This window comes from Nicotiana sylvestris, chromosome 3, assembly GCF_000393655.2.
Source record: "Nicotiana sylvestris chromosome 3, ASM39365v2, whole genome shotgun sequence".
Classification (NCBI taxonomy): Eukaryota; Viridiplantae; Streptophyta; class Magnoliopsida; order Solanales; family Solanaceae; genus Nicotiana; species Nicotiana sylvestris.
This window is the reverse complement of record NC_091059.1, coordinates 129,402,270-129,425,850: the sequence shown is the minus strand read 5'-3', so window position 1 is coordinate 129,425,850 and position 23,581 is coordinate 129,402,270. Positions and strand designations below refer to the sequence as shown.

General features: G+C 37.1%; 1 protein-coding gene across 2 annotated transcripts; it reads right to left on the bottom strand.

The window, feature by feature from the left end:
* Positions 1-17,390: 17,390 nt before the first annotated feature.
* Positions 17,391-22,951, bottom strand: LOC104218258 (E3 ubiquitin-protein ligase BIG BROTHER-like). 2 transcript variants are annotated; one of them, XM_009768701.2, is made up of 8 exons: positions 22,847-22,951; positions 21,516-21,703; positions 21,190-21,409; positions 19,795-19,835; positions 19,647-19,703; positions 19,390-19,514; positions 18,642-18,750; positions 17,391-17,714 (listed from the first exon to the last, which is right to left on the bottom strand). In XM_009768701.2, the coding sequence occupies exons 2-8, from the start codon at positions 21,639-21,641 to the stop codon at positions 17,676-17,678; spliced, it is 717 nt and encodes a 238-aa protein (XP_009767003.1). In that variant the 5' UTR covers positions 21,642-21,703; positions 22,847-22,951; the 3' UTR covers positions 17,391-17,675. The 2 variants fall into 2 exon arrangements, with proteins under 2 accessions (XP_009767003.1, XP_009767004.1); XM_009768702.2 differs by having other exon boundaries at positions 22,734-22,857.
* Between the last annotated feature and the right edge of the window lie 630 nt (positions 22,952-23,581).

Sequence of the window (23,581 nt, the reverse complement as noted above, 5' to 3'; positions counted from 1 at the left end):
TTACACTGAAATTATTATAACAATTCAAACTGAACTTCAACATTGAATTAGAATCAAACACACAGGAGCATTGTCAATATACTGACAATGCCCTGAAACTTAATGTTCAGGAAACAATATACATACAACAATTATTCTGACAGACTTATTGACTTACAAACAAGGGTGATTTCACTGACGAGTATTAACTTAAGCTGATTATTTACAACAATTGTCAACAAACAATCTATAGAATCAGATTATTTCAATCAGTATCATCACAAATGGGAATTCATAATGTAACTAATCGACGAATTTAATCGAGTCGATTACACACATTGCGAACAAACATAACCAACAGAAACAATTCATTTATTTGATTAAGTAGACTGGTAAGAGACAGAAATGACAGAATTAAACAAACAAAAATATGAAAAATTAACAGGTTATTAAAACAAACAAAAATACACGTAGAATACACAAAAGAAATAGAAAAAATACCTCTGAATCCTTCAAATTTATTCAGACTAGGACTCCACTTGGATTCAGACTTTTTGAAATCAAACAGACCTTAGTCGAAGTATTTTCAACTGAAAATACTTTGACTAAGGTCGATTAAACCTCAATGCTTCATTTGAATCGAAAAAGATTCCAATCTTGGAAAATTTAGGGTTTCAGATCTTGGATTTTAAATGCGAACACTTCTGGGTAGATTTGAATCAAACCAACGGTATTCTAGGCACGAGGGAGGTCAGGGGGTAACTGGTGTGAGTTTGAGGTAGGTTGGGATAGGGTCAGGTTTTACTCGAATCTTCAAATGAAGATTCGAGTAGTTCCAGTAGGATTCGAGCCATGCAACTAACAGATCCATGGTGAGGGAATTTAGGGGAAGCTGTGGTGTTATTTTGGAAGCCATTGGAAAGGGTTGAGTTTTCAAACCAACCTTCGATTTAAGATTCGAAGAGTTGGGGTCTGATTCGAAGGAAACTAAGGTCAGATCTGTGTAGAGGAAGTGGTGAGGAGTCTGGGGTGTTATTTTGGTGACCGGCGGCGTTGTTGCCGCCGGGTTTCAGGCGGTGGGATGCTAGGGCGGCTAGGGTTAGGGGTGTGTTTGAGGAAGATGATGATGAACAGTGGAGAGGGGGGTGTTAAGTTAGGGGGCCGGGGTAGGGGTTTGGACTTATATAGGGACGGGGTGGGTTGATGCTGACCGTTAGATCTAGCAGAATGAAAGGCTAGGATTTATCCACTTAACCAAACGATGTCGTTTGGTTTAAGCTGGGGGACGGGTTGAACCGGGTATTGGATCGGGTAATGATTACGGGTTAGGTTCGTGGAATCTCAGCCGTTGGTTGGCTTTGATCCAACGATCCTTGAAAAAATGTGACCAAACGTCGTCGTTTGGTCTTGGCTTTGAATTGGACCGGTCCTGAGTTGCCTGGATTGGGCTGAAGGGAAAAATTGTTTTATTTGGGCCTGAATTTCAATCCAGGTCCAATTATTATAATTAAAGCTTATTTTCTATTTCCTAATTTTATTTTTAATTTTTAAAATCCTAATCAAAATTATAAAAACAAAAATTATCATTACAAAAATACTAATTACCTTTTAATAACCATTAACACAGATAAAACATTAATCACACAGTGAAACATTAAAAACAGAACAAATGCATATTTTTTGTGATTTTATTTTAAATTGACTCAATTATTAAATGCATAATTAAATCTTAGCTACACATGAAACATGTATTTTTATTTTAATTTTTTGTTTAATTATAACAAAGCAAACATTTACGGACAACACCAATAATTAATAAACGCAACACAATTTCTAAAATTGCACACTAAAAGAAATTTATTTTATTTTTTGATTTATTTTGGAGTAGTTTTCGCGAGGCAAAAATCACGTGCTCACATACTGGTGATCTCAATAATTCGACATGGACCTTCCCAATTTGGTCCCAGCTTCCCTTCGTTCGGGTTCCGAGTGTTTAGTGTCACCTTTATTAACACCAAGTCCCTGATATTGAAGTGTCAGAGGTTGGATATTTGGTTGTAATACCATTCGATCCGTTGTTTTTGGGTGGCCAACCGAACAAGGGCGGCCACGCACCTCTCATCCAATAGTTCCAGGCTCGTGCTCATGGCCTTATCGTCTGACCCTTCGATTGCATATCGAAACCTGAGACTCAGTTCGCCTACTTCGATCGATATTAGCGCTTTGGCACCGTAGACCAATGGGAACGGGGTGGCCCCGGTACTAGATTTTGAGGTCGTACGATATGCCGACAAGACTTCGGGCAAAATTTCCTTCCATTTTCCTTTGGCATCAGTCAATCTCTTCTTAAGGTTTTGGAGTATGGTTTTGTTCGTTGACTCCGTCTTCCCATTCCTACTAGGGTGATAGGGTGTTGATATGATCCTTTTGATCTTATGGTCCTCGAAAAATTTACTCACCTTGCTACCAATGAACTACTTCCCATTGTCGCACACAATCTCATCCGGCATTCCGAACTGGCATATTATGTGGTCCTAAATAACATCAATAACTTCTTTCTCCCTGACTTTCTCAAATGCCCGGGCTTCCAACCATTTAGAAAAATAGTCAGTCATAAATAATATAATTTGAGCCTTACCGGGTACCCATGGCAGGGGACCGACGATGTCCATTCCCCATTTCATGAATGTCCAGGGTGACAAGACCGAATAAAGTAGCTCCCCTGGATGATGAATCATCTGTGTGTGCCTCTGACATTTGTCGCATTTTCACACAAACTCCTTTACATCTTTCTCCATGTCAATCATGTAGTAGCCGACTCTGATTATCTTATGAACCAACAATTCGGCACTTGAAAGGTCCTGCAGGTGCCTTCTTGAACTTCCCTCAAAACATATTCGGTATCTCCCAGTCCCAGACATGTGGTGAGTGGGCCATCGAACGTTCTCCTAAATATGGTATTGTCTTCGGACAGGCTGAACCTGGCCGCCTTTGTGTGTAGAGCTCTCAATTCGTTAGGATCTAAGGGTAGCTTCCCGGTCTTCAAGTAATCTATATTCTTGTTTCTCTAGTCCTAGTTTAAGCTTGTCGCGTTTATCTCAACGTGGCCTTCTTCCATTACCGATTTCATGAGTTGTACGACCGTTCCCGAGCTGAATTCATCGTCATCAACTGACAATCCCAAATTAGCAAGAGCATTGGCTTCAGTGTTTTGATGCTGAGGTACATGTTGCAAGGTCCACTACTTGAACCGATGTAGTGTTACCTGTAGTTTATCCAGGTACCTTCGCATTCGTTCCTCTTTTGACTTCGAACGTCCCATTGACTTGGTTCATCACAAGGAGGGAATCGCACTTAGCTTCGATCACCTTGGCCCCCAGGATTTTAGCCAGTTCGAGACCTGCAATCATGGCCTCATACTCGGCCTCGTTGTTAGTCAATTCTACATTTCTAATAGATTGCCTAACTATATTACCCATCGGTGGCTTCAACACAATGCCAAGTCCAAAACCCTTTGCATTCGAGGCATCGCCCATAAAGAGGGTCTAGATTCCCGAGGAAGTCACCGAATTCAACAACAATTCCCTTTCGACCTCGGGTATTAGGGCCGGCATGAAGTCGACCATGAAGTATGCCAAAATTTGAGATTTGATGGCAGTTTGGGGTCGATATTTGATATTGTACCCGCTGATTTCCACGGCTCATTCGGCCAATCATCCCAAGAGCTCGATTTATGCATTATGTTCCTCAACGGGTAAGTATTCACGACACATATGTTATGGCATTGAAAATATGGTTTTAACTTCCTAGAGGCGCTTAGCAAAGCGAGCACCACTTTTTCCAGGTGAGAATACCTAGTTTCGGCCTCGCTAGAGTCCTGCTGACATAATAGATAGGAAATTACATACCTTCCTCTTCCCGGACTAGTACTCCACTTACCGTTATCTCGGATACCACTAAGTACAGGTATAAATGCTCATCTGCCTTCGGAGTATGAATCAAAGACGGGCTTGAAAGGTATCGCTTGAGTTCTTCCAGTGCTTGTTGGCACTCTAGGGTCCATGAGAAGTTATTCTTCTACTTCTTCAATAATGAAAAGAATCGATCGCTCTTGTCGGAGGACCTCGAAATAAATCGACCCAAGGCGACTATGCGCCCGGTTAACCTTTGAACGGCCTTGACATTGTCCACCACGGTAATGTCCTTTATGGCCTTGATCTTATCAGGATTGATCTCGATTCCCCAGTTGGACACCATAAGTCCGAGGAATTTCCCGGACCCGACTCCAAAACACATTTCTCCGGGTTCAGCTTCATATTATATTTCTTCAATATGTTGAATGTTTCCTGCAAATGTTTCATATGGTCCTCTGTTCGCAGGGACTTAACTAGCATATCATCAATATAAACCTCCATTGATTTTCTAAATTTCTCTTCGAACATCTCATTTACTAGACGTTGGTAAGTGACACCGGCGTGTTTTAGTCCGAATGGCATTACGTTATAACAGTAGGTGCCATATTTAATAATGAAGGTGTTTTTCCTGGTCGCCCGGGTCCATCTAAATTTGGTTGTACTCGGAATAGGCATCGAGAAAGCTAAGGATATCGTGGACGGCCGTCACATCGATCATGCGACCGATGTTGGGCAAAGGAAAAGAGTCCCTAGGCCATGCCTTGTTCAAGTCTTTGTAGTCTACACACATTCTTAATTTATTCCCCTTTTTAGGGACTACTACTATGTTTGCTAACCAATTCGGGTACTTAACTTCTCGAATGGATCCTATTTTAAGGAGTTTGGATACCTCATCTTTGATGAATGCATGCTTGACTTCGAACTGAGGCCTCTTTTTTCTGTTTGACCGGGTAGAACTTCGGATCCAGGCTCAGCTTGTGAGTAGTTATTTTCGGCAGGATCCCTGTCATGTCACAGTGGGACCAAGAGAAACAATCTATGTTAGCTATAAGGAATTAATGAGTTTTTTCCTAAGCCTAGGACTTAACCCCGTGCCCAGGTATACCTTACGATTGGGCAGGTGCTTGATCAATATGACTTGCTCCAGTTCCTCGATCGTTGATTTGGTGGCATCAGAATCATCGAGGGCTATGAAAGACCTAGGAACTTCGTAGTCCTCATCTTTTTCCTTCCACTTTTTCGGTTTGGCGAGGGCCGACATCGGTGATTGATATTTGGTTTCTTCCTTGGTGATCGAACTCGAGTTCTTTGATGTCGAGAGTGCAAATATCGGGACCACCTCGTTGACCGCAAACATCTCCTTTGTGGCCGGTTGTTCCCAGTAAATTTTTTTAATCCCTCCTGGTATTGGGAATTTCAACACCTGGTGTAGTGTCGAGAACATTGCCCTCATGTTGTGAATCCATGGCCTCCCGAACAGAGCATTGTATCTCGTATCTCCTTCGATCATGTAGAACTTTGTTTCCTGAATAGTTTCGGCGGTGTTCACTGGTAGGGTTATCTCCCCATTAGTGGTCTCACATGACATGTTGAATCCGTTTAGAACTCGGACTTCATGCATAATTTGGTCCTGTAGACCCAGCTGCTCTACGACCCTCGATCTGATGATATTGGCCGAACTACCTGGATCACTTAACACACGCTTAACTCGAGATTTATTTATGAGTACAGATATTACCAGTGCATCATTGTGTGGTTTCACGATGCCTTCAACGTCCTCGTCGTTGAAATATATGGTTCCTTCGGGCACGTAATCTCGAGTCCATTTTTCCCTTGTGATGGACACTTTGGTGCGCTTTAACATCGGCCCCTGGGGGACGTCGACCCCACCGATGATCATGTTAATGACATGCTAAGGTTCCTCCTACTCGATTTGATTATTGGATTCCCTATTCCTGAAATGATTTTTGGCTCCATCGCTCAGGAACTCTCGGAGGTGTCCGTTGTTGAATAACCGGGCTACTTCCTCCCTTAGTGGTCGGTACTTTTCAGTTATGTGTCCGTGAGTGCCATGATATTTACACATTAGGTTGGGGTCCTTTTTGGGCAGGATCAGACTGTAAAGGTCGAGACCACTTGGTGTCTTTGATGCGTCCGATGGCAGAAACATCGACGTTAAAGTTGTACTCCGATAACCTCGGTACTTCCTTAGGCCCGATGGGTCTGTCAAAACCATTTTTGCTCATGAGTCCTCGGTTATTTTGACCTCAATCGCTTCTCCTTTCACTTCTCATAGGGTTTCGTCCATACCCATTACCTCTTCAGTCTTCATTATACAGTTGATATCGGTCTCTATTTGATCTTGGTTCATGATAAATGTCTCTTTTGGATCTGTCACTAGCTCTGATGGGATAAACGAACCTGGAAGGAGCCCCAAGATGATCATCTTCGACCCTACTTTTTGATTGGTACCGGTTATGGACGTCGGCCCAAGTTACCGCAAAAGATTCTATCAGATTTTGCTTCAGCTACTGTGAAGCCAATGAGCTTCGAGTATTGAGTCCTTGGGTGAAGCCCTGAATGTCCCAATCGTACGTGACTGGGGGCAGTTCCATTCGTTCCGTTTGAAACCGGGATACGAATTCCATGAGCATCTCATTATCTATTTGCTTCACTTTGAAAAGGTCCGACTTCCTGGTTTCGACCTTGATAGCCCCGACGTGTGCTTTCACGAAGGCATCTGCAAGCATAGCAAACGAGTCAATAGAATTGGGGATAAGTTGTGATACCATATCATAGCTCATTTTGAGAAGGTCTCTCCAAACTTTTTCAGCAGGACAGACTCGATCTCATCATCCTCCTAGTCGTTCCCCTTGATGGCATACGTGTAGGAGATCACATGTTCATTTAGTTCAGTTATTCCATTGTACTTAGAAATTTCGGGCATGTGGGACTTCTTTGGGATCGGTTCCGGAGCTGCACTCGGAGGGAAAGGTTTTTGAACAAATTTCTTGGAATCCAGGCCCTTCAATATCGGTGGTGCTCCTGGGATTTGGTCGACCTTGGAATTGTTGGTTTTTACTTTTGTCATTAGCTTCGATTTTCATTTCTCCCGAATCCACCCGTTTTGTTAGTTCCTCAAGCATCTTTATGATCTCGGGGTTGGTCCCGGATTTAGCTTCACTCGGTCTTTCTTTGATTGGTTCATTTCTGCGATCGTTTTCCCGGGATGGTTCAAGCTCGACTTTGCTGGGGGCGCGACTCTGGTTCTGCAACTGGGCTATCACTGCTTGTTGAGCCTGCAACATTTTGAAAATTACTCGCGAGTTGATCCCATAATCTTCACCGTCGTTTTTATTTTGGGCTACCGATCGGACTCCCTCACGGATGTTGTTTTCAGGATCGATAGGCAAATTTGCATCAATGGCCACATGTGAGTTAGCGTTGATTGGGTCCGCGGCCGGAACTCCGTTGGGGTCGAAGGGGGCACCTCGTTACCGGGTACCACATTGTTGTTCTTGTCATGGTGGCTAGACTCAGCATCCACGTTCAAATGGGTAGATTGGGAGTTCGGCATTTTAAACTTTAAGCTGAAATTAAAGACTTCAAAGAACAAGTGTAAAATAAGGTGTGTTATGGAAATTTATATCAAATTGCCACTATTATCCTTGACCCCACGGTGCGCGCCAAACTATTTACCCTAAAACTGATAATAATTAAATTTGTTTATGATTTTAAAGATACATGGATTAATTCGATACAAATTATAAATTGCATTAAATTAAACAGATAAAAGAGGTAGTAAATTATCAAACCACTTGAGGAGGATAATTCCGGACTTAACAACAGCCTTAATGAAATATCCTCTCTCGATTCCGGACTCACAATGACCAAGCACTGATGAACAGGAATAAGAACTTTGAATAACAGAGAAAAAGTAGTATATTGCCTTGATATACGTGTTACAGTATGTCTAATAAATAATTAGACCTCCCTTTATATAGTGGGGCAGTTCTACCTTAGGTACAATTCCATAAAAGGTAAAAATCTTCCCTTTAACTAATCGCCGTATTTTCGCTGTACGTGCCGAGATCTACGCCGTGATACCCGACTGATCACGGATATCACAGCCTTCTGTTAATCATGCTTGGTTGCCTGACAACACTCTCTGAAGTCTTTTGGGATTAGGACCGATCCCGGGGTCATGAACCTGATATTCTCGAGGGTGGGTGTTGTGTTCCTGGACCCCGACTCGATGAGACCCTTGCCCAGATTCAGGTTCCTTATCAGCACGTCTCTTTCTCGATTTACCTTATTGGAAACCGGGGTATACTATTGTGCCGGTTTCACCTGTATACAACAATAACAACAACAACAACAACAACAATAATAATATTGTTATTCTGTCTCCACTTATGAAAGGCCAAGCCGACACAATAGGCATTGCGATGCGAAGAGCTTTACTTGGAGAAATAGAAGGAACATGTATCACACGTGTAAAATCTGAGAAAGTCCCACATGAATATTCTACCATAACGGGCATTCAAGAATCGGTACATGAAATTTTAATGAATTTGAAAGAAATTATATTAAGAAGTAATCTATATGGAACTTCTGACGCATCTATTTGTGTCAAGGGTCCTGGATCTGTAACTGCCCAAGATATCATCTTGCCGCCTTATGTAGAAATCGTTGATAATACACAACATATAGCCAGTTTAACGGAACCAATTGATTTTTGTATTGGATTACAAATAGAGAGAAATCGTGGATATCTTATAAAAACGCCACATAACTTTCAAGATGGAAGTTATCCTATAGATGCTGTATTCATGCCTGTTCGAAACGCGAATCATAGTATTCATTCTTATGGGAATGGGAATGAAAAACAAGAGATACTTTTTCTCGAAATATGGACAAACGGAAGTTTAACTCCGAAAGAAGCACTTCATGAAGCATCCCGAAATTTAATTGATTTATTTATTCCCTTTTTACATATGGAGGAAGACAACTTATATTTACAGGACAATCAACACACGGTTCCTTTATCCCCTTTTACCTTTCATGATAAATTGGCTAAACTCATAAAAAACAAAAAAAAAATAGCATTGAAATCGATTTTTATTGACCAATCAGAATTGCCTTCCAGGATCTATAATTGCCTCAAAATGTCCAATATATATACATTGTTGGACCTTTTGAATAACAGCCAAGAAGATCTTATGAAAATTGAACATTTTCGTAGCGAAGATGTAAAACGGATATTGGGCATTTTAGAAAAATATTTCGTAATTGATTTAGCAAAAAATAAGTTTTAAATCTATTGGACTTACTTAGTGAAAATAGATTGAAACTTTTATTTTATTACACGTTATCAGCACGAAACTCTAATTTTATTCTTAACTTCCGCTAAGTTGAGCCATATTTTATTACGGTATGTATCATTGTAATCATCTTATTTATGGCAGTACATATCATATGCTCACTGTTTGCAGATTACTTGTGCGCTTGGGCATCTTAAATAGTTTAAGTACATTGCAGTGATTAAATAACTATTTCCTTCCGTGCTCAACTCTTAGAGGACCTCAAAGTCATCAAACTAGCTATGCACTAATGTCATGGACTCCCTGGATCAAAACATATCTTTAAGGCATTTTGAAGAACTGTGAGAAATGAATTGACAAGCAATAATTTTTTAATTACTTTATATTTATTGGAACATATAAATAATGTTAGTCACGTTCAATTCTATTAACACATATATATCAATAATATAAAGTGAAATGAAACAAGTATGTAATTTCTACTTTATGGCAAGAATAAAATGAAATAGTAGATTGTTAACATGATATAGCTCTATTTTCATTTCTTTTACCTTAATCGTTTTGTTTTCATTAATTGTTTATTATTATAATTATTTCTCTAACTTATTCATCTTTTATGATAGTTTTCACTATGTCAAATTTATCAAAACTTGAATTTGTGGCACTTGACATCACCGGAAGGAACTATTTATCATGGGTTCTTGATGCTGAAATTCATCTTGACGCTAAAGGTCTTGGAAATACTATTATACAAGGAAATGAAGCATCAAATCAGGATAAAGTGAAGGCCATGATTTTCCTTCGTCATCATCTACATGAAGGGTTAAAACTGAATATTTAACCGTAAAAGATCCACTTGAATTATAGATTAATTTAAAGGATCGATATGACTACCTAAAACTTACGGTATTACCAAAAGCTCGGTATGAGTGGATACATTTAAGGTTTCAAGACTTTAAAACTGTAAGTGAGTATAATTCTGCTATCTTTAAAGTAAGTTCTCTATTAAAATTATGTGGAGACACTATCACAGATGAAGACTTATTGGAAAAAATATTTTCTACTTTTCACGCTTCAAATGTGGTGCTACAACAACAATACCGTGAAAAAGGTTTTAAGAAATATTCTGAGTTAATCACATGCCTACTTGTGGCTGAGCAGAATAATACTCTATTAATGAAAAATCATGAAGCTCGTCCCACTGGGTCAGCTCCATTTCCGGAAGTGAATGTTGTAGCAACATATGATAAGTTTGAAAGAAAACAAAATAATTACCGTGGTCGTGGACATGGTCGTAAACGTGGACGTGGCAGGGGGCGAAACAATTATCGTCATTATGGTGGAAATAAATTGGAGAACAATAAGGGTTCTCAAATTAATCATTCAAAAGGTAAAGCTAGTATGTGTCACCGATGTGGTATGAGAGGTCATTGGGCACGCATTTGTCGTACGCCAGAATATTTTGTCAAACTTTATCAAGCCTCCCTCAAGAAAAAGAAAATAATGTGGAGGCACACTTGACCTTTCAAAATAATGATGATGAAACAGGTCCCTCAAATAAATATGATTCTAAGGCATATCTTGCATATAAAGATGATGATTTTGAAGGCCTAACAAATATTACTCATTTAGAAGTTGGAGACTTCTTTGAGGATATTGACTGAAGAACTAATCATCTTACTGGGGAATGAAGTTGTAAAAGTTGTTATTTTTATGTTTGCAACTAGTTTATTTTTCTTGAGTGTATTTTTCTAATGCATCATGTGTTGCTAGTTTCTACATTCCTATTGTATTTCTTAATGTTTTTTTTCGCTTGTCTTTCATATTTCTTATGATGTATTATTTTTTTTATGAAGAATATGAAAATTCCCCAGTCTTCAGTTGGACTCAAGATTAATAAAGATGATATATGTCTTCTGGATAGTGCTACAACACACACTATTTTAAAAGATAAGAGATATTTCTCTTATTTGGTAATGAAAGAAGCGAATGTTAATACAATATCCGGTAGTACAAGATTAATTGAAGGTTCTGGAAGAGCCAATTTATTACTACCAGGAGGAACAAATTTGGCTATTGATGAAGCACTATATTGTAGTAAATCTCAAAGAAACTTATTAAGTTTCAAAGATATTCGCCAAAATGGCTATCATATTGAGACTACAAATGATGAAAAGATTGAATATCTTTATATTACTACAATAATGTCCGGTAAGAAATATGTGCTTGAAATGTTACCTGCTCTTTCCTCCGGCTTATACTACACAAGTATTAGCAGGATTGAAACACATGCCATAGTAAACGAGAAGTTTACTAATCAAGATAATTTTATTATTTGGCATGACCGGTTGGGCCATCCTGGTTCTAATATGATGCGTAAAATAATTGAGAATTCACATGGACATGCAATGAAGAATCAGAAGATTCTTCAATTTAAGGAATTCTCTTGTGCTGCATGTTCTCAAGGAAAATTAATTATTAGACCATCAACTATTAAAGTTAGGATGAAATCCCCTGCATTTCTGGAACGTATACAGGGTGATATATGTGGGCCCATTCACCCTCCATGTGGACCATTCAAATATTATATGGTTTTGGTAGATGCATCTACAAGATGGTCACATGTGTGCTTACTATCAACTCGCAATATGGCATTTGCGAGATTGTTGGCTCAAATAATAAAGCTAAGAGCACAATTTCCAGATTATGCAATTAAGACAATTCGTCTTGATAATGCTGGTGAGTTTACATCCCAAGCCTTTAATGATTATTGTATTTCAACTGGGATAACAATTGAGCATCCGGTTGCTCATGTTCATACACAAAATGGTCTAGCAGAATCATTGATCAAACGCCTCCAATTAATTGCTAGACCAATGCTTATGAGAACAAAACTTCCCATTTCAGTATGGGGTCATGCTATTTTGCACGCAGCAGCACTTGTGCGGATAAGGCCCACAAGTTATCATAAAGTCTCCCCATTGCAATTGGCTTTTGGTCAGGAGCCAAATATTTCCCATCTTAGGATCTTTGGTTGTGCGATATATGTTCCAATTGCTCCACCACAACGCACAAAGATGGGTCCTCAAAGAAGGTTGGGGATATATGTTGGATATGAATCTCCTTCTATTATAAAATATCTAGAGCCGATGACTGGAGATTTATTTACGGCAAGATTTTCTGATTGTCATTTTGATGAATCAGTATATCCAACATTAGGAGGAGAAAATAAGCAGCTGAAAAAGAAGATAGATTGGAATGCATTATCACTGTCTCATTTAGATCCTCTAACAAATCAATGTGAACAAGAGGTTCAAAAGATTATTCATTTACAAATTATTGCAAATCAATTCCCAGATGCATTCACTGACCTACTAAGGGTGACTAAGTCACATATTCCAGCTGCTAATGCTCCAATTCGAGTTGATATCCCGACAGAACAATTAATTAAAGCAAATGAGTCTAAGCCATGCTTGAAACGTGGTAGACCAATCGGTTCTAAAGATAAAAATCCTCGAAGAAGAAAAGGAGCAAGTGATCAAAGTGAACATAACACAGAGGTAGTGGCTCAAGAAGAGCCCCAAGACGTAACAAATGATAAGACCTTAGGAGAGGTCCAGGTACCTGAAAATAATGAAAATGAAGAGATATCAATAAGTTATGTCTCAACCGGGAAAAGATGGAACCGAAATAATATTGTTATCGATAACATTTTTGCTTATAATGTTGCTATTGAAATAATGCAACAAGATGAGAATTTTGAACCAAAATCTGTCAATGAATGTAGACAGAGAAATGATTGGCCAAAATGGAAAGACGCTATCCAGGCAGAGTTAACTTCACTTGGAAAACGTGAAGTCTTCGAACCCATAGTTCGAACACCTGAAGGCATAAAGCCAGTAGGGTATAAATGGGTTTTTGTGCGAAAACGAAATGATAAAAATGAAGTCGTTAGATATAAAGCACGACTTGTGGCACAAGGGTTTTCCCAAAGGCCTGGAATTGATTATATGGAGACATATTCTCCTGTAGTGGATGCTATCACCTTCAGGTATCTCATAAATATGGCAGTGCAAGAAAAACTTGATATGCATCTAATGGATGTTGTTACAGCCTATTTGTATGGATCATTAGACAACGAAATTTTTATGAAAGTACCTGAGGGATTTAAAGTGCCAGAAGCATATAAAAGTTTTCGAGAAACTTGTTCAATAAAGCTTCAGAAATCTTTATACGGATTGAAACAATCAGGTCGTATGTGGTACAATCGCCTGAGTGAATACCTGTTGAAAGAAGGGTACAAGAATGATCCAATTTGTCCTTGTGTCTTTATAAAAAGGTCTGGATCTGAATTTGTTATAATCGCTGTGTATGTTGATGATTTAAATATCATTGGAACTCCTGAGGAGCTTCCAAAAACAGTAGACTGTTTGAAGAAAGAATTTGAAATGAAAGATCTTGGAAAGACAAAATTTTGTCTTGGTCTACAAATTGAGTATATGAAAGATGGAATATTTGTCCATCAATCAACATACACCGAAAAGATTTTAAAGCGATTCTATATGGATAAAGCACATCCATTGAGTACCCCGATGGTTGTGAGATCACTTGATATAAAGAAAGATCCATTCCGACCTCATGAAAATGATGAAGAGCTTCTTGGTGCCGAAGTACCATATCTTAGTGCAATTGGGGCATTAATGTATCTTGCCAATAATTCCCGACCAGATATAGCTTTCTCAGTAAGCTTATTGGCAAGGTTTAGATCTTACCCAACACAAAGACACTGGAATGGTATTAAACATATATTCAGATACCTCGAAGGGACCATTGATATGGGTTTATTTTATTCAAATGAAGCCAAACCATCATTGATTGGTTATGCAGATGCAGGATATTTGTCTGATCCACACAAAGGTCGATCTCAGATAGGTTATTTATTTACAAGTGGAGGTACAACCATATCATGACGTTCGACAAAACAGACTATGGTTGCTACTTCTTCAAATCATGCAAAAATAAAAGCCATTCACGAAGCAAGTCGAGAATGCCTTTGGTTGAGATCAATAACTCAACACATTCAACAAACATGTGGTCTTTCTTCGAAAGAGAATATTCCAACAATATTGTATGAAGACAATGCTGCATGCATAGCTCAATTGAAAGGAGGATATATCAAAGAAGATAGAACAAAACACATTTCACCGAAATTGGTTTTCACTCACGATTTTCAGAAGAATGGTGAAATAGATGTACAACAAGTTCGTTCAACTGATAATTTGACCTATCTGTTCACTAAGGCATTACCAACCTCAATATTTGAAAAGCTGATATATAAGATTGAAATGCATCGTCTTCGAGACATTAAGTGATTTTTCATCAGGGGGAGTAACTACACGCTGCACTCTTTTCCTTAACCAAGGTTTTGTACCACTGAGTTTTTCTGGTAAGGTTTTTAATGAGGCAGCAAGCAATGCATATTATAAATAACTATGTACATCCCAATATATTTTTTTGTAAGTTCTTAATGAGACACATTATCTTATATGGACATCCAAGGGGGAGTGTTATAAATAGTTTGTACATTGGATGCTACATTGGATGTCCATGTTGTGAATAACATAGTTTGTACATTGGATGCTACATTGGATGTCCATGTTGTGAATAGCTTAAAGATTAAATCTCCTACTTTATGTCCATCATCTTTAATCTTTATGCCTATAAAAGACTATGTAATTGCAATGGAAATATACCAAAGTGAAAGAAGAAAACACTTCTTCCTTTTTTTTTTATCTCTTCTTATTTACATTTTACTGCATTACTTTTATTTTATTACAATTTTAATTTTTTTACTTCTGCAGAAAAGATACGTAGTTTACTTCTTTTATGATCCATTTTGATTTGACTGCTCTTCACGTTTCTCTTTAGGGTCCTGTTATGGAACATTTCAAGCTACTCCTAGCAACTTGTGGTATAATTTGGAATTTTTACCTCCTGTAACAAAGGTTAACACCTTATTTATTTTAAATAAATACCATTTAAAAAAATTATATTCTATAGATACCTTTTAATGTTTATAGCAAAATATCTAATTTTGGTTACCTTCTACCCCTAAGCCACTAAATACGCTATTTAGTTACACTCTTTTCTTTCTCTCTCTATTTTGATACATGCCATTCTCTTCCCCCATTCCCTAAAAACACAACTGAGGGCTTCGTCAGAAGCAACTTGATTTTCAGTAACTTAATTTTCTATTACGAAGGGCTCCCTTATTGGATTTCGTGAAAATTTCTCTTATAAAGGGCACTGACGGAGGGCACTTGATTCATGAAAATTTTTGGCGGGGCTGTTACGAAGAGCTTGTCATTAAGGGATATTGGCTAGAAAAATGGTGATGTACCAAATAACAAATTGCAGCATGAGTAATCCATAAAACCAGACACCGACATCACAATCCTTTGAGAGAGTATAGCCAATTTATCAAAAAGCCAGTTATTTTGCTTTTTTCTTATTGATTTTCTGTTATGAAGGGCTCCCAATTGGGTTTCCTAAAATACGAAGGGCACTTGATTGAATACGAAGGGCCTTTTTGGTGAGATTCAGGGTTTTTACTCGACGATAGATTCGCCAGAAATTAGGGTTTGTTCTTGAACAAAGACGACAAAGTTTGGGACTGAGCAACTTGATTTTCTGTTAATATATTTCAATGTATTTTCATGTCTTTCATTGTATTCATTGTCTTTTTTTTTCCATTGTAATTCAATGTATCTCGTTGTATTCCATGTATTTCATTATATTCAGTGTCTTTTTTTCATTGTATTTCAATGTATCCTGTTGTATTCTATGTATTTCATTGTATTCACTGTCTCGCTATATGCCATAAATGTATTCAAATGTTTTTTTTAATTAATATAATTTATGTATTCAGATGTATTATATAATTTCTCTGAAGATTGTTATGTTTTTGGTGTATTTTTCGGTTTAGAATCTTTTTTATAATTGAAAATACAAAATTTGTGTGTTATAATTGAGTTTGTTGAGTTATATTAGGAGTCTATTATGTTAATTGATTCACTTTCCGTTTTAAAACAATGTAATCCCCTATTCCAGGTCGTGAATACAGTCGAATACAATAATCTGTCCAGCTGTAATCCCATGTTTCACTCCATGAATATAGTCGAATACACTCGAATACAACAACTGATTAGCTGGACTTCCTTGATTCACGCCTATTTTTGCTACTATATTCATGAATACAATAGCTTAAATACATCAAATACATCTTATAACCACAAAAAAGGTATCTATAATCCGTAACATAGCAAATAATATTTATAAATGGCTAATTACTACTAAAAGATAGTGCTTTATGAAAATTTCTCGCGTAACCTATAATTACAACTTTGAACAGAAATTTAATACTAAAAACACGTGAATCACGTCGTTTACTTTTTTCTTTCTCATCCCCCCTTTTGCAATATCCGTTGAATTCTTTATTTTTGGAAATATTAATTTGAGACAATTTGGCATATGTTATGAATATTAAAAGAATTACAACTTAGAAACAGAAATTAATATTTATAACACGTGAACCACTACGTACACCATCTTCTTTGTTTATTCTCCTCCTTTCTTTTTCCTCAATCTTTTAAAAAAAAATTGAACATGTTAAATTGAGACCAACTTGCCCAACCATATATATTTTAATATAATTAGTTCAGCTTAGAGATAGAAACTAATACTAAGCACGTTAACATCTACCTTGCTAAACTAATTGTTTAATTCATATAATTAGGCTGATCACTTCACATAACTTTTCACAACAGTTTTGTTTCTTCTTGTCATCAAAGTGAAATCATTTTGAGTCATTCCATATTTGTTTTCTCTTTGGGGCAAAACCAAAGTACTTCATATATCCTTATAAAGTGCTGATCTCGGTTCAAAATTTTACAAATTTAGAGAAAATTGCAAGAGAGTGGTGATAAGAAAATTGCGAGATGTGCTGCTACAACGAGTCAGGGGCGGAGCCGAACCCAGTAGCTTTGGTTCAAACCTTGTATTTATCTTAAATTTTGCATTAAATATGTATAAATTATTAATTTAAAATCCAGTAACTTAAGACGATTAATAAGCTTGCAATCCTGGCTGCCCGGAGTGGGAGGACTATACAGTATTTTGGTTGAATGGTCTCATTAGCAAAATCCATATAAATTTTACAATTCATATTTCATTAAAGAAGAAACGCCATAATGCATATGAAGGCAGGATATGTCACAGATTGTTAAATGTGGAGAATCAATCCAGAAGCTATTTACAAACAAATACCAAAAGTCTTTAACGGGGCTGATTCTCGCTACACGCATGAAAACTGAATTTGAAGGCAAGATCCAAGTACACCACCAACAGGTAATTGCGCAACAAGACTTTATCCTTTCCATGAGATGTTGCATTTGCAAAGTCAATCATCTTTCACCTCTTCATAACAGAGGGGGCAGTTCTGTGACGCGCGCACACAGAGAGAAACAAACACACAGATATTAGTCACTTTTGCTGCAGCACAATTTCCCCAACCCAATCTATTTTGACCCAAAAGATGAAGGAAAAGAAAAGTGGACTATTGAGCTCAAAGGAATAATATGTCAATTGTACAAGTGCTGACTTTTGCACTATTTTGTACAGGGTGATCCGCTTCCAATTAGTCAGCCCCTCACTGTTTTTTTTATACAGAAAGGTTATTCTAGAACTTGTGCATTTAATAGATTAAAAGAAGACGATACTATTCATTTGTTAAGCTTCATATGTGAGCTTTCAAAAAAAAGTCTAGTAGCCTGTTGGTTGGCCAAAAGTGTTTTTTTTTTGTTGTTGTTGCCAAAAGTTAAACCCCAAAGTTAAGGCGTTTGGCCAAGCTTTTAGAAGGAAACGAAATACTTTTGAGTAGAAGCAGAAGTAGTCTTTGAAAAATAGAAAAAAGTAGCTTCTTCCCAAAAATACTTTTTTGAAACACTTAAAAGCACTTTTTAAAAGCTTGACCAATCATTAATAGCTGCTCAAACGTATTTTTCAAATTAGCCAAACACAAACTGCTTCTGGCCAAATGTACTATTTGGAAAAAGCACTTTTGAGAAAAATACTTTTTAAAATAAGCTGATTGTAGAAGCTTGGGCAAACATTCTATAAAAGGTGAGACTAAGAAGTAAGAACTATAAGTTGAGTAGAGTTTTGATCTGTCTTAAGAACAGGAAAATCTCCTTACTGCTAGTGCATCTCCACAAAATTGCCACGAGTCAACCAGTTAAGCCAGCCGTGAGAAGAAATTCAAAAGCTTTGCTCGAGTCTATTTGATGTTTACTCAAGCACAGGAGAACAAAAATTTAAACAGGATTGAAGGGGTTAGGATCTTAAGTACGGGGATATGGTTTCTCACCTTTCTTTCTTTAAGCCAGCGGTTTATACATTCTGAATGAAACATGTGTGCACAAGGTAAAGTGGTCAACATATCTCCACTTCTGTACGCAGCATAACATATAACACACCTGCATATAATGAAATTGCAAGGACCAACATAGTTAGATGATCATATATCTTTTTCTCAAACTTGTTTGAAGGTGTTTCTTTATGCATTTCTTTTTTAAATGAAGTTATTTACTGGATCAACCTCTAACAAATTTCTTTTCCAGAAAACCATTTCAAAAGAAAACTTATTCCAAAGGTTGTCAAATGGGCTGCTTAAGAACACTAATTCATCTCTGTTTTAGCTGTGCCTGTCAGCAATGTGTCAACAGCGAATGGTGGAAATGGGATTGAAGGGCAACATATGTAGAGAGTTTTACTTTTTAATATTTTTTTTAAAAAAAAGGAGACCAGAAAATGAAAAAGACAATAAAGTTAGTGAGGGTAGTCACCGCAGTTTACATACTTTATTTTCAATATGGACCATTTTCATCAAAATACTGGAACTAAGGGAGTCAGAAACAACAAATAAACTGCCACTGATGCTTTATGCTGGTAAAAATCAGACACAGATCATCAATATAAGTAGAACGGTATAATTATTGCACTAGCACATTTATTAGTAAATTTTTGTAAAAGAACATGTGCACTTTCTCTATAAAGCTAAAGCAAAATAGATAGGCAGGATAGAAGAAATAAAAACACAAGGGTATTTATCTTACTCTCCCATTTTCTTTTTCTTCGAGAAGAATCCTGTCTTGTATTTGAAAGTTGGCAATCGACTTATGAGGTCTTGTGAAAGCCCTCTGCTCTGCTGGCCAACAGCTTCTCCTAAGGACTGTAATTCCTACCAAAATGAAAGAAGGCAATTGGAATGGCATAAATGAAAGTTCACATGACGGCAAAAGAAAAAACAGCAACAGTAATATAAACTATTTCAAGCTTAATCAAAAAGAAAAAAGAAAAAGTGCAGTCTAACCTCATAGGTCATACTATCTGGATCAATATCATCTTGTCTTGTGTTCGGATTCCCAGACTGCACTTAGTAATAGAAACCTGTATTAATCCTTGCATACAACATTATTATGCTAAAACCAGCAGTAGAGAACTAAAAAGTTGCATCATACCCTGACCGGAGGTGATTCTCTAGGAGGGGATCCCCTGCTGCCTGCAGATAATGTGGAGGTCACTTGGTTATGAGTAACGTGGACACTAAGGGCTCATTTGGTAAGAGGGATAAGGAATAATTAATCTCGAGATTAAATTTGAGATGAGTTTATCCCATGTTTGGTTTGGATAAAATCGCGGAATAACTAATCCCGGGGTTAGTTATCCGGGATTGTAGTATTTTTTTTATCCCTGTGGGAGGGTGGGGTAACTAATCCCGGGATAATTAATTCTGGGATAACTTATTTCCAACCAAACGACCCCTAAATCCTATAAATTGAATAGAAACTATAAGTAGATCCTGTTTTAATTAATTTACTTCATACTCTTCTATTCACCGACAAAGTTGTTCAGATGTACAATCTAGCCTGTCGCTATGATATACTGAACATGCACACACCTACAAGATGCTCTATAGTATGAGTCACTTTTAGAAATGGCTTTAGAAGAATGAAGAGCAAATGAACGATAATGCCCTATCTAGCGTGATATAACATACTTTCGACGAAATGTCTTCCTTGGGAAGAAATCATTTTAAGGAAAACACTTTTTACCAAATAGTGAAAACAACTCGCTGTGCATTGTGGTAATAAATCATTCTCTACTCACATTCCTACTCCATATCACTTACTCCTATAAACATGTAAAGATTATTTCCAGGTTTTGCTACTCATAGTAATCACCAAACACCAAATCCTCAAGCTCCAACCCTACTACCAACCAATTAAATTTCAACTAATCACCAAAAAATGAGTTAGGAGATGATTTCTAGACTAAAACATTATTTATGGGGACATTTTACATCATACCACTCAGGATGTAAGTCCAAATTTCTAAAAAAAAAATGACAAAACACCGATAAAGTTGCTATGCCATACATCGAAGAATTGAAAATTACTTGATTCACACAGCAGGACTTTTCATCACAACGGTAGTCTATTGCATTGGGTATAATGAGTTCATAACACTGGCATACTGGGGAAAAAGGCATTATTTCAGCAATTACCATTTACCAATACATTCATGTAACTTCACCGCCCCAATGGATACATTCATTCAGTGAGTTCCTTATTCTTAGTATTTAAGTTTTAAGATTACAACCTACTAACGTCTAATTCATTCTAAAGTTCAGTGTAAAAAAGCCTTAATTTTGGCAAAGTTGTAACATCTTGGTGTGTATATATCATTGGTCGCGGTTATAGAACGGTTATACTTATAGACCGGTTATAATAAGATGACTAACATCTTCTTTAACCACAGAAGAAGAATATCAAATCTCTATTAACAGAGGAATAAAGATCTAGGTAAAGCAGAGATAAGAGCTGTATGACCAAGAAATGTTCTTACGAAATTACCAGCCACAGTAGAATTAAGCTCATCTCTACAGAAATCCTCAAAATCATCCCCTAACTGCAATGATCTAGCTAAAGCTTCATCCAGAGCCAATTGTGATTCAAAGCTTCGAGAAGAATCACCCTTTTGTGCTGATACCTGATGTCCTCTACTGGTTTGACCATATTCAGAGCTCATATTCCTGTTTTTCCCATTTGCTTGAAATGACAAATAAACAGTTTCCTGCAAGATAAGAAACCAATTGTCAAGTGTCAACAGAAATTCTTTTAACAAAAGGGTGTGTGCGGTGTTGAACCCTGTCCAGAACATTCATTTCATTCCATAATACCTGTTGCAAAAGAACTTCTTCATAACTCAAATCACCATCCTCAGGGAAAAGATCTTTTATATTCTCAGCAATCTCAGATGGGATTCCACCACTTGAATAATGGGTATGCAACAAGCTGTTACTCATTGTAAATGTTTCAGGTATGACTACGCACTATCCTTCTTCAGACTGCAGGACCCTTTCACCGTCTATAGAATTTGAAATTGATCAGGACAAAGGTATATCAGATGAAGATGAACAAAGAACTGAAAGAAGCTTATATAGAATTTCATGTTTCTTAAATCGGGAGGCAGTGCAGAATATCCAACCACACCTGTTACCCGAAATAGGTGTCAATTTTTTTCATTCATCTTATATGAATGTATCTAACCTCTTCTGTGAAATGGAGCACATTAGAGGACAAATGACAAAGACAATAAAATATACATGTCCCTAAAAGAATTATGATAAACCATTCATGACAGAAGAACAAGATTGTCTGTTAATAACTTTTGATCACCTTTGCCCTCTTCAAAATATTGTACATAATGCCACAAGTGCAAAGTTTTTGAAAATTAGACTACTATCAGACTCCGCATACGACCAAAAATACTCTGCAAATATATTAAGCTAATTCGACAATTCCACAAAATGCCAATAATGACTGATTTTGACACCTTAAATATTTACTCCTATGAGAATTAATAATAAGCACTTGACCAGCACCAGACAAGGAAAGGTACCAATTCAGGTATAGGCAAGATACAATGTCATTGCAAATACAAGGAAAAATGCCAAACACTTATCTATACAACAATAGAAAAGGGCTTTCTAAGTTGACTTAACAGTCACACGCTATATAACAACAAACAACAACAACAACAACAACAACAACAACATCCCAGTATAATCCACAAGTGAGGTCTGGGGAGGGTAGAATGTAGTATATACATTATGAAAAAGAAAGTATGTCTATAAGCTAAACTGACTTTAATTACCCCCTAACTCACAAATCAGGAAACTTCAAGATGGTAAAGAAAGACAAAAGCAGGAAATCATGATTTAATTGCATTTAACACTTAACATTAATTGTCCTTCCCCAGTAAAATTACCGGGTCACTGGGCTCGACCCGAGCAAATCCTATTCTCATACTCAATTATGACAAAAAATGGGAAACACATGAATGAGAAGAACTTGCAAGATTCAAAGATTGTAACTTTACATCAAAATCAACATACCCATCTAGAATCTTGCAATGCAAATTCAAGAAAAGATGCGTTCTTGAATTTGACTAAGTATTATTCATGAAAATGGCAGAACATTGAAACGACAGAGGGAGAAAAAAGTTGACCTTTTTCAGAGAAGCAAACGAGATGGGGGTCTTGACTCTTAAGTCTAAGGCTAAGCAGGTCATCTTACTAACTGAGAGTGTAGAATAGTGAAGAAAAGGTGGAATGATAGGAACAGAATATTAAATCCAAGGAAGCTGGTGGGAACGCAAGACATAGACAGGGGTCCACTTTGCTTTTTTGAAAAATGCTACTACTGGTTTATAATGTTGCCACTGATGGTAAGTTTCAGAAGCAGCCACACAGTGAATATAGCCTATTTACATTTTGCATCTCTTTCTTACATAGCCTTTTTGCCCTTTTGTTTGATTAGTAGCGGTGAGCTAAAAACTGCAATGTGTATGTAGTTTCCCATATTTACTGTTTGTTTCTTTGCAAAAGACAGCAAAAGTGACGACTAATAGTGTAGACATAACAGAGATGAAAGGAATGTGGACACGTTGAGGGAAATGCAGGCCACGGCTTCTGCTTCCACACTGAGGTGACTTTTTCTAGAGAAAAACATTTCGGTCATTTAATTTAATAGCTATAAAAACTAAAAGTGTGTATAATATGTAAAAACAAAATACTCTTGTAGTCTTATGATCTTAAACATATTATGTCATTTTGTATAATTAAATTTCATTTAAAATAAAATGTGAAATTGCGCCTAACCATCTTTTGATTGTTGAAAGATGTACATTACATTAAATGGTTGAAAGATATAAGCAGGCTTCGATTTCTGTAATTTGTAAAAA

Excerpts from the sequence above, each read along its gene's own strand:
- LOC104218258 (XM_009768701.2), bottom strand. The coding sequence starts at position 21,641 with ATGAGTAACAGCTTGTTGCATACCCATTATTCAAGTGGTGGAATCCCA. Across the intron at positions 21,410-21,515 it reads AAGAAGTTCTTTTGCAACAG|GAAACTGTTTATTTGTCATT; the intron begins GTATTATGGAAT and ends CTTATCTTGCAG. Across the intron at positions 19,515-19,646 it reads CAGATAGTATGACCTATGAG|GAATTACAGTCCTTAGGAGA; the intron begins GTTAGACTGCAC and ends TCATTTTGGTAG.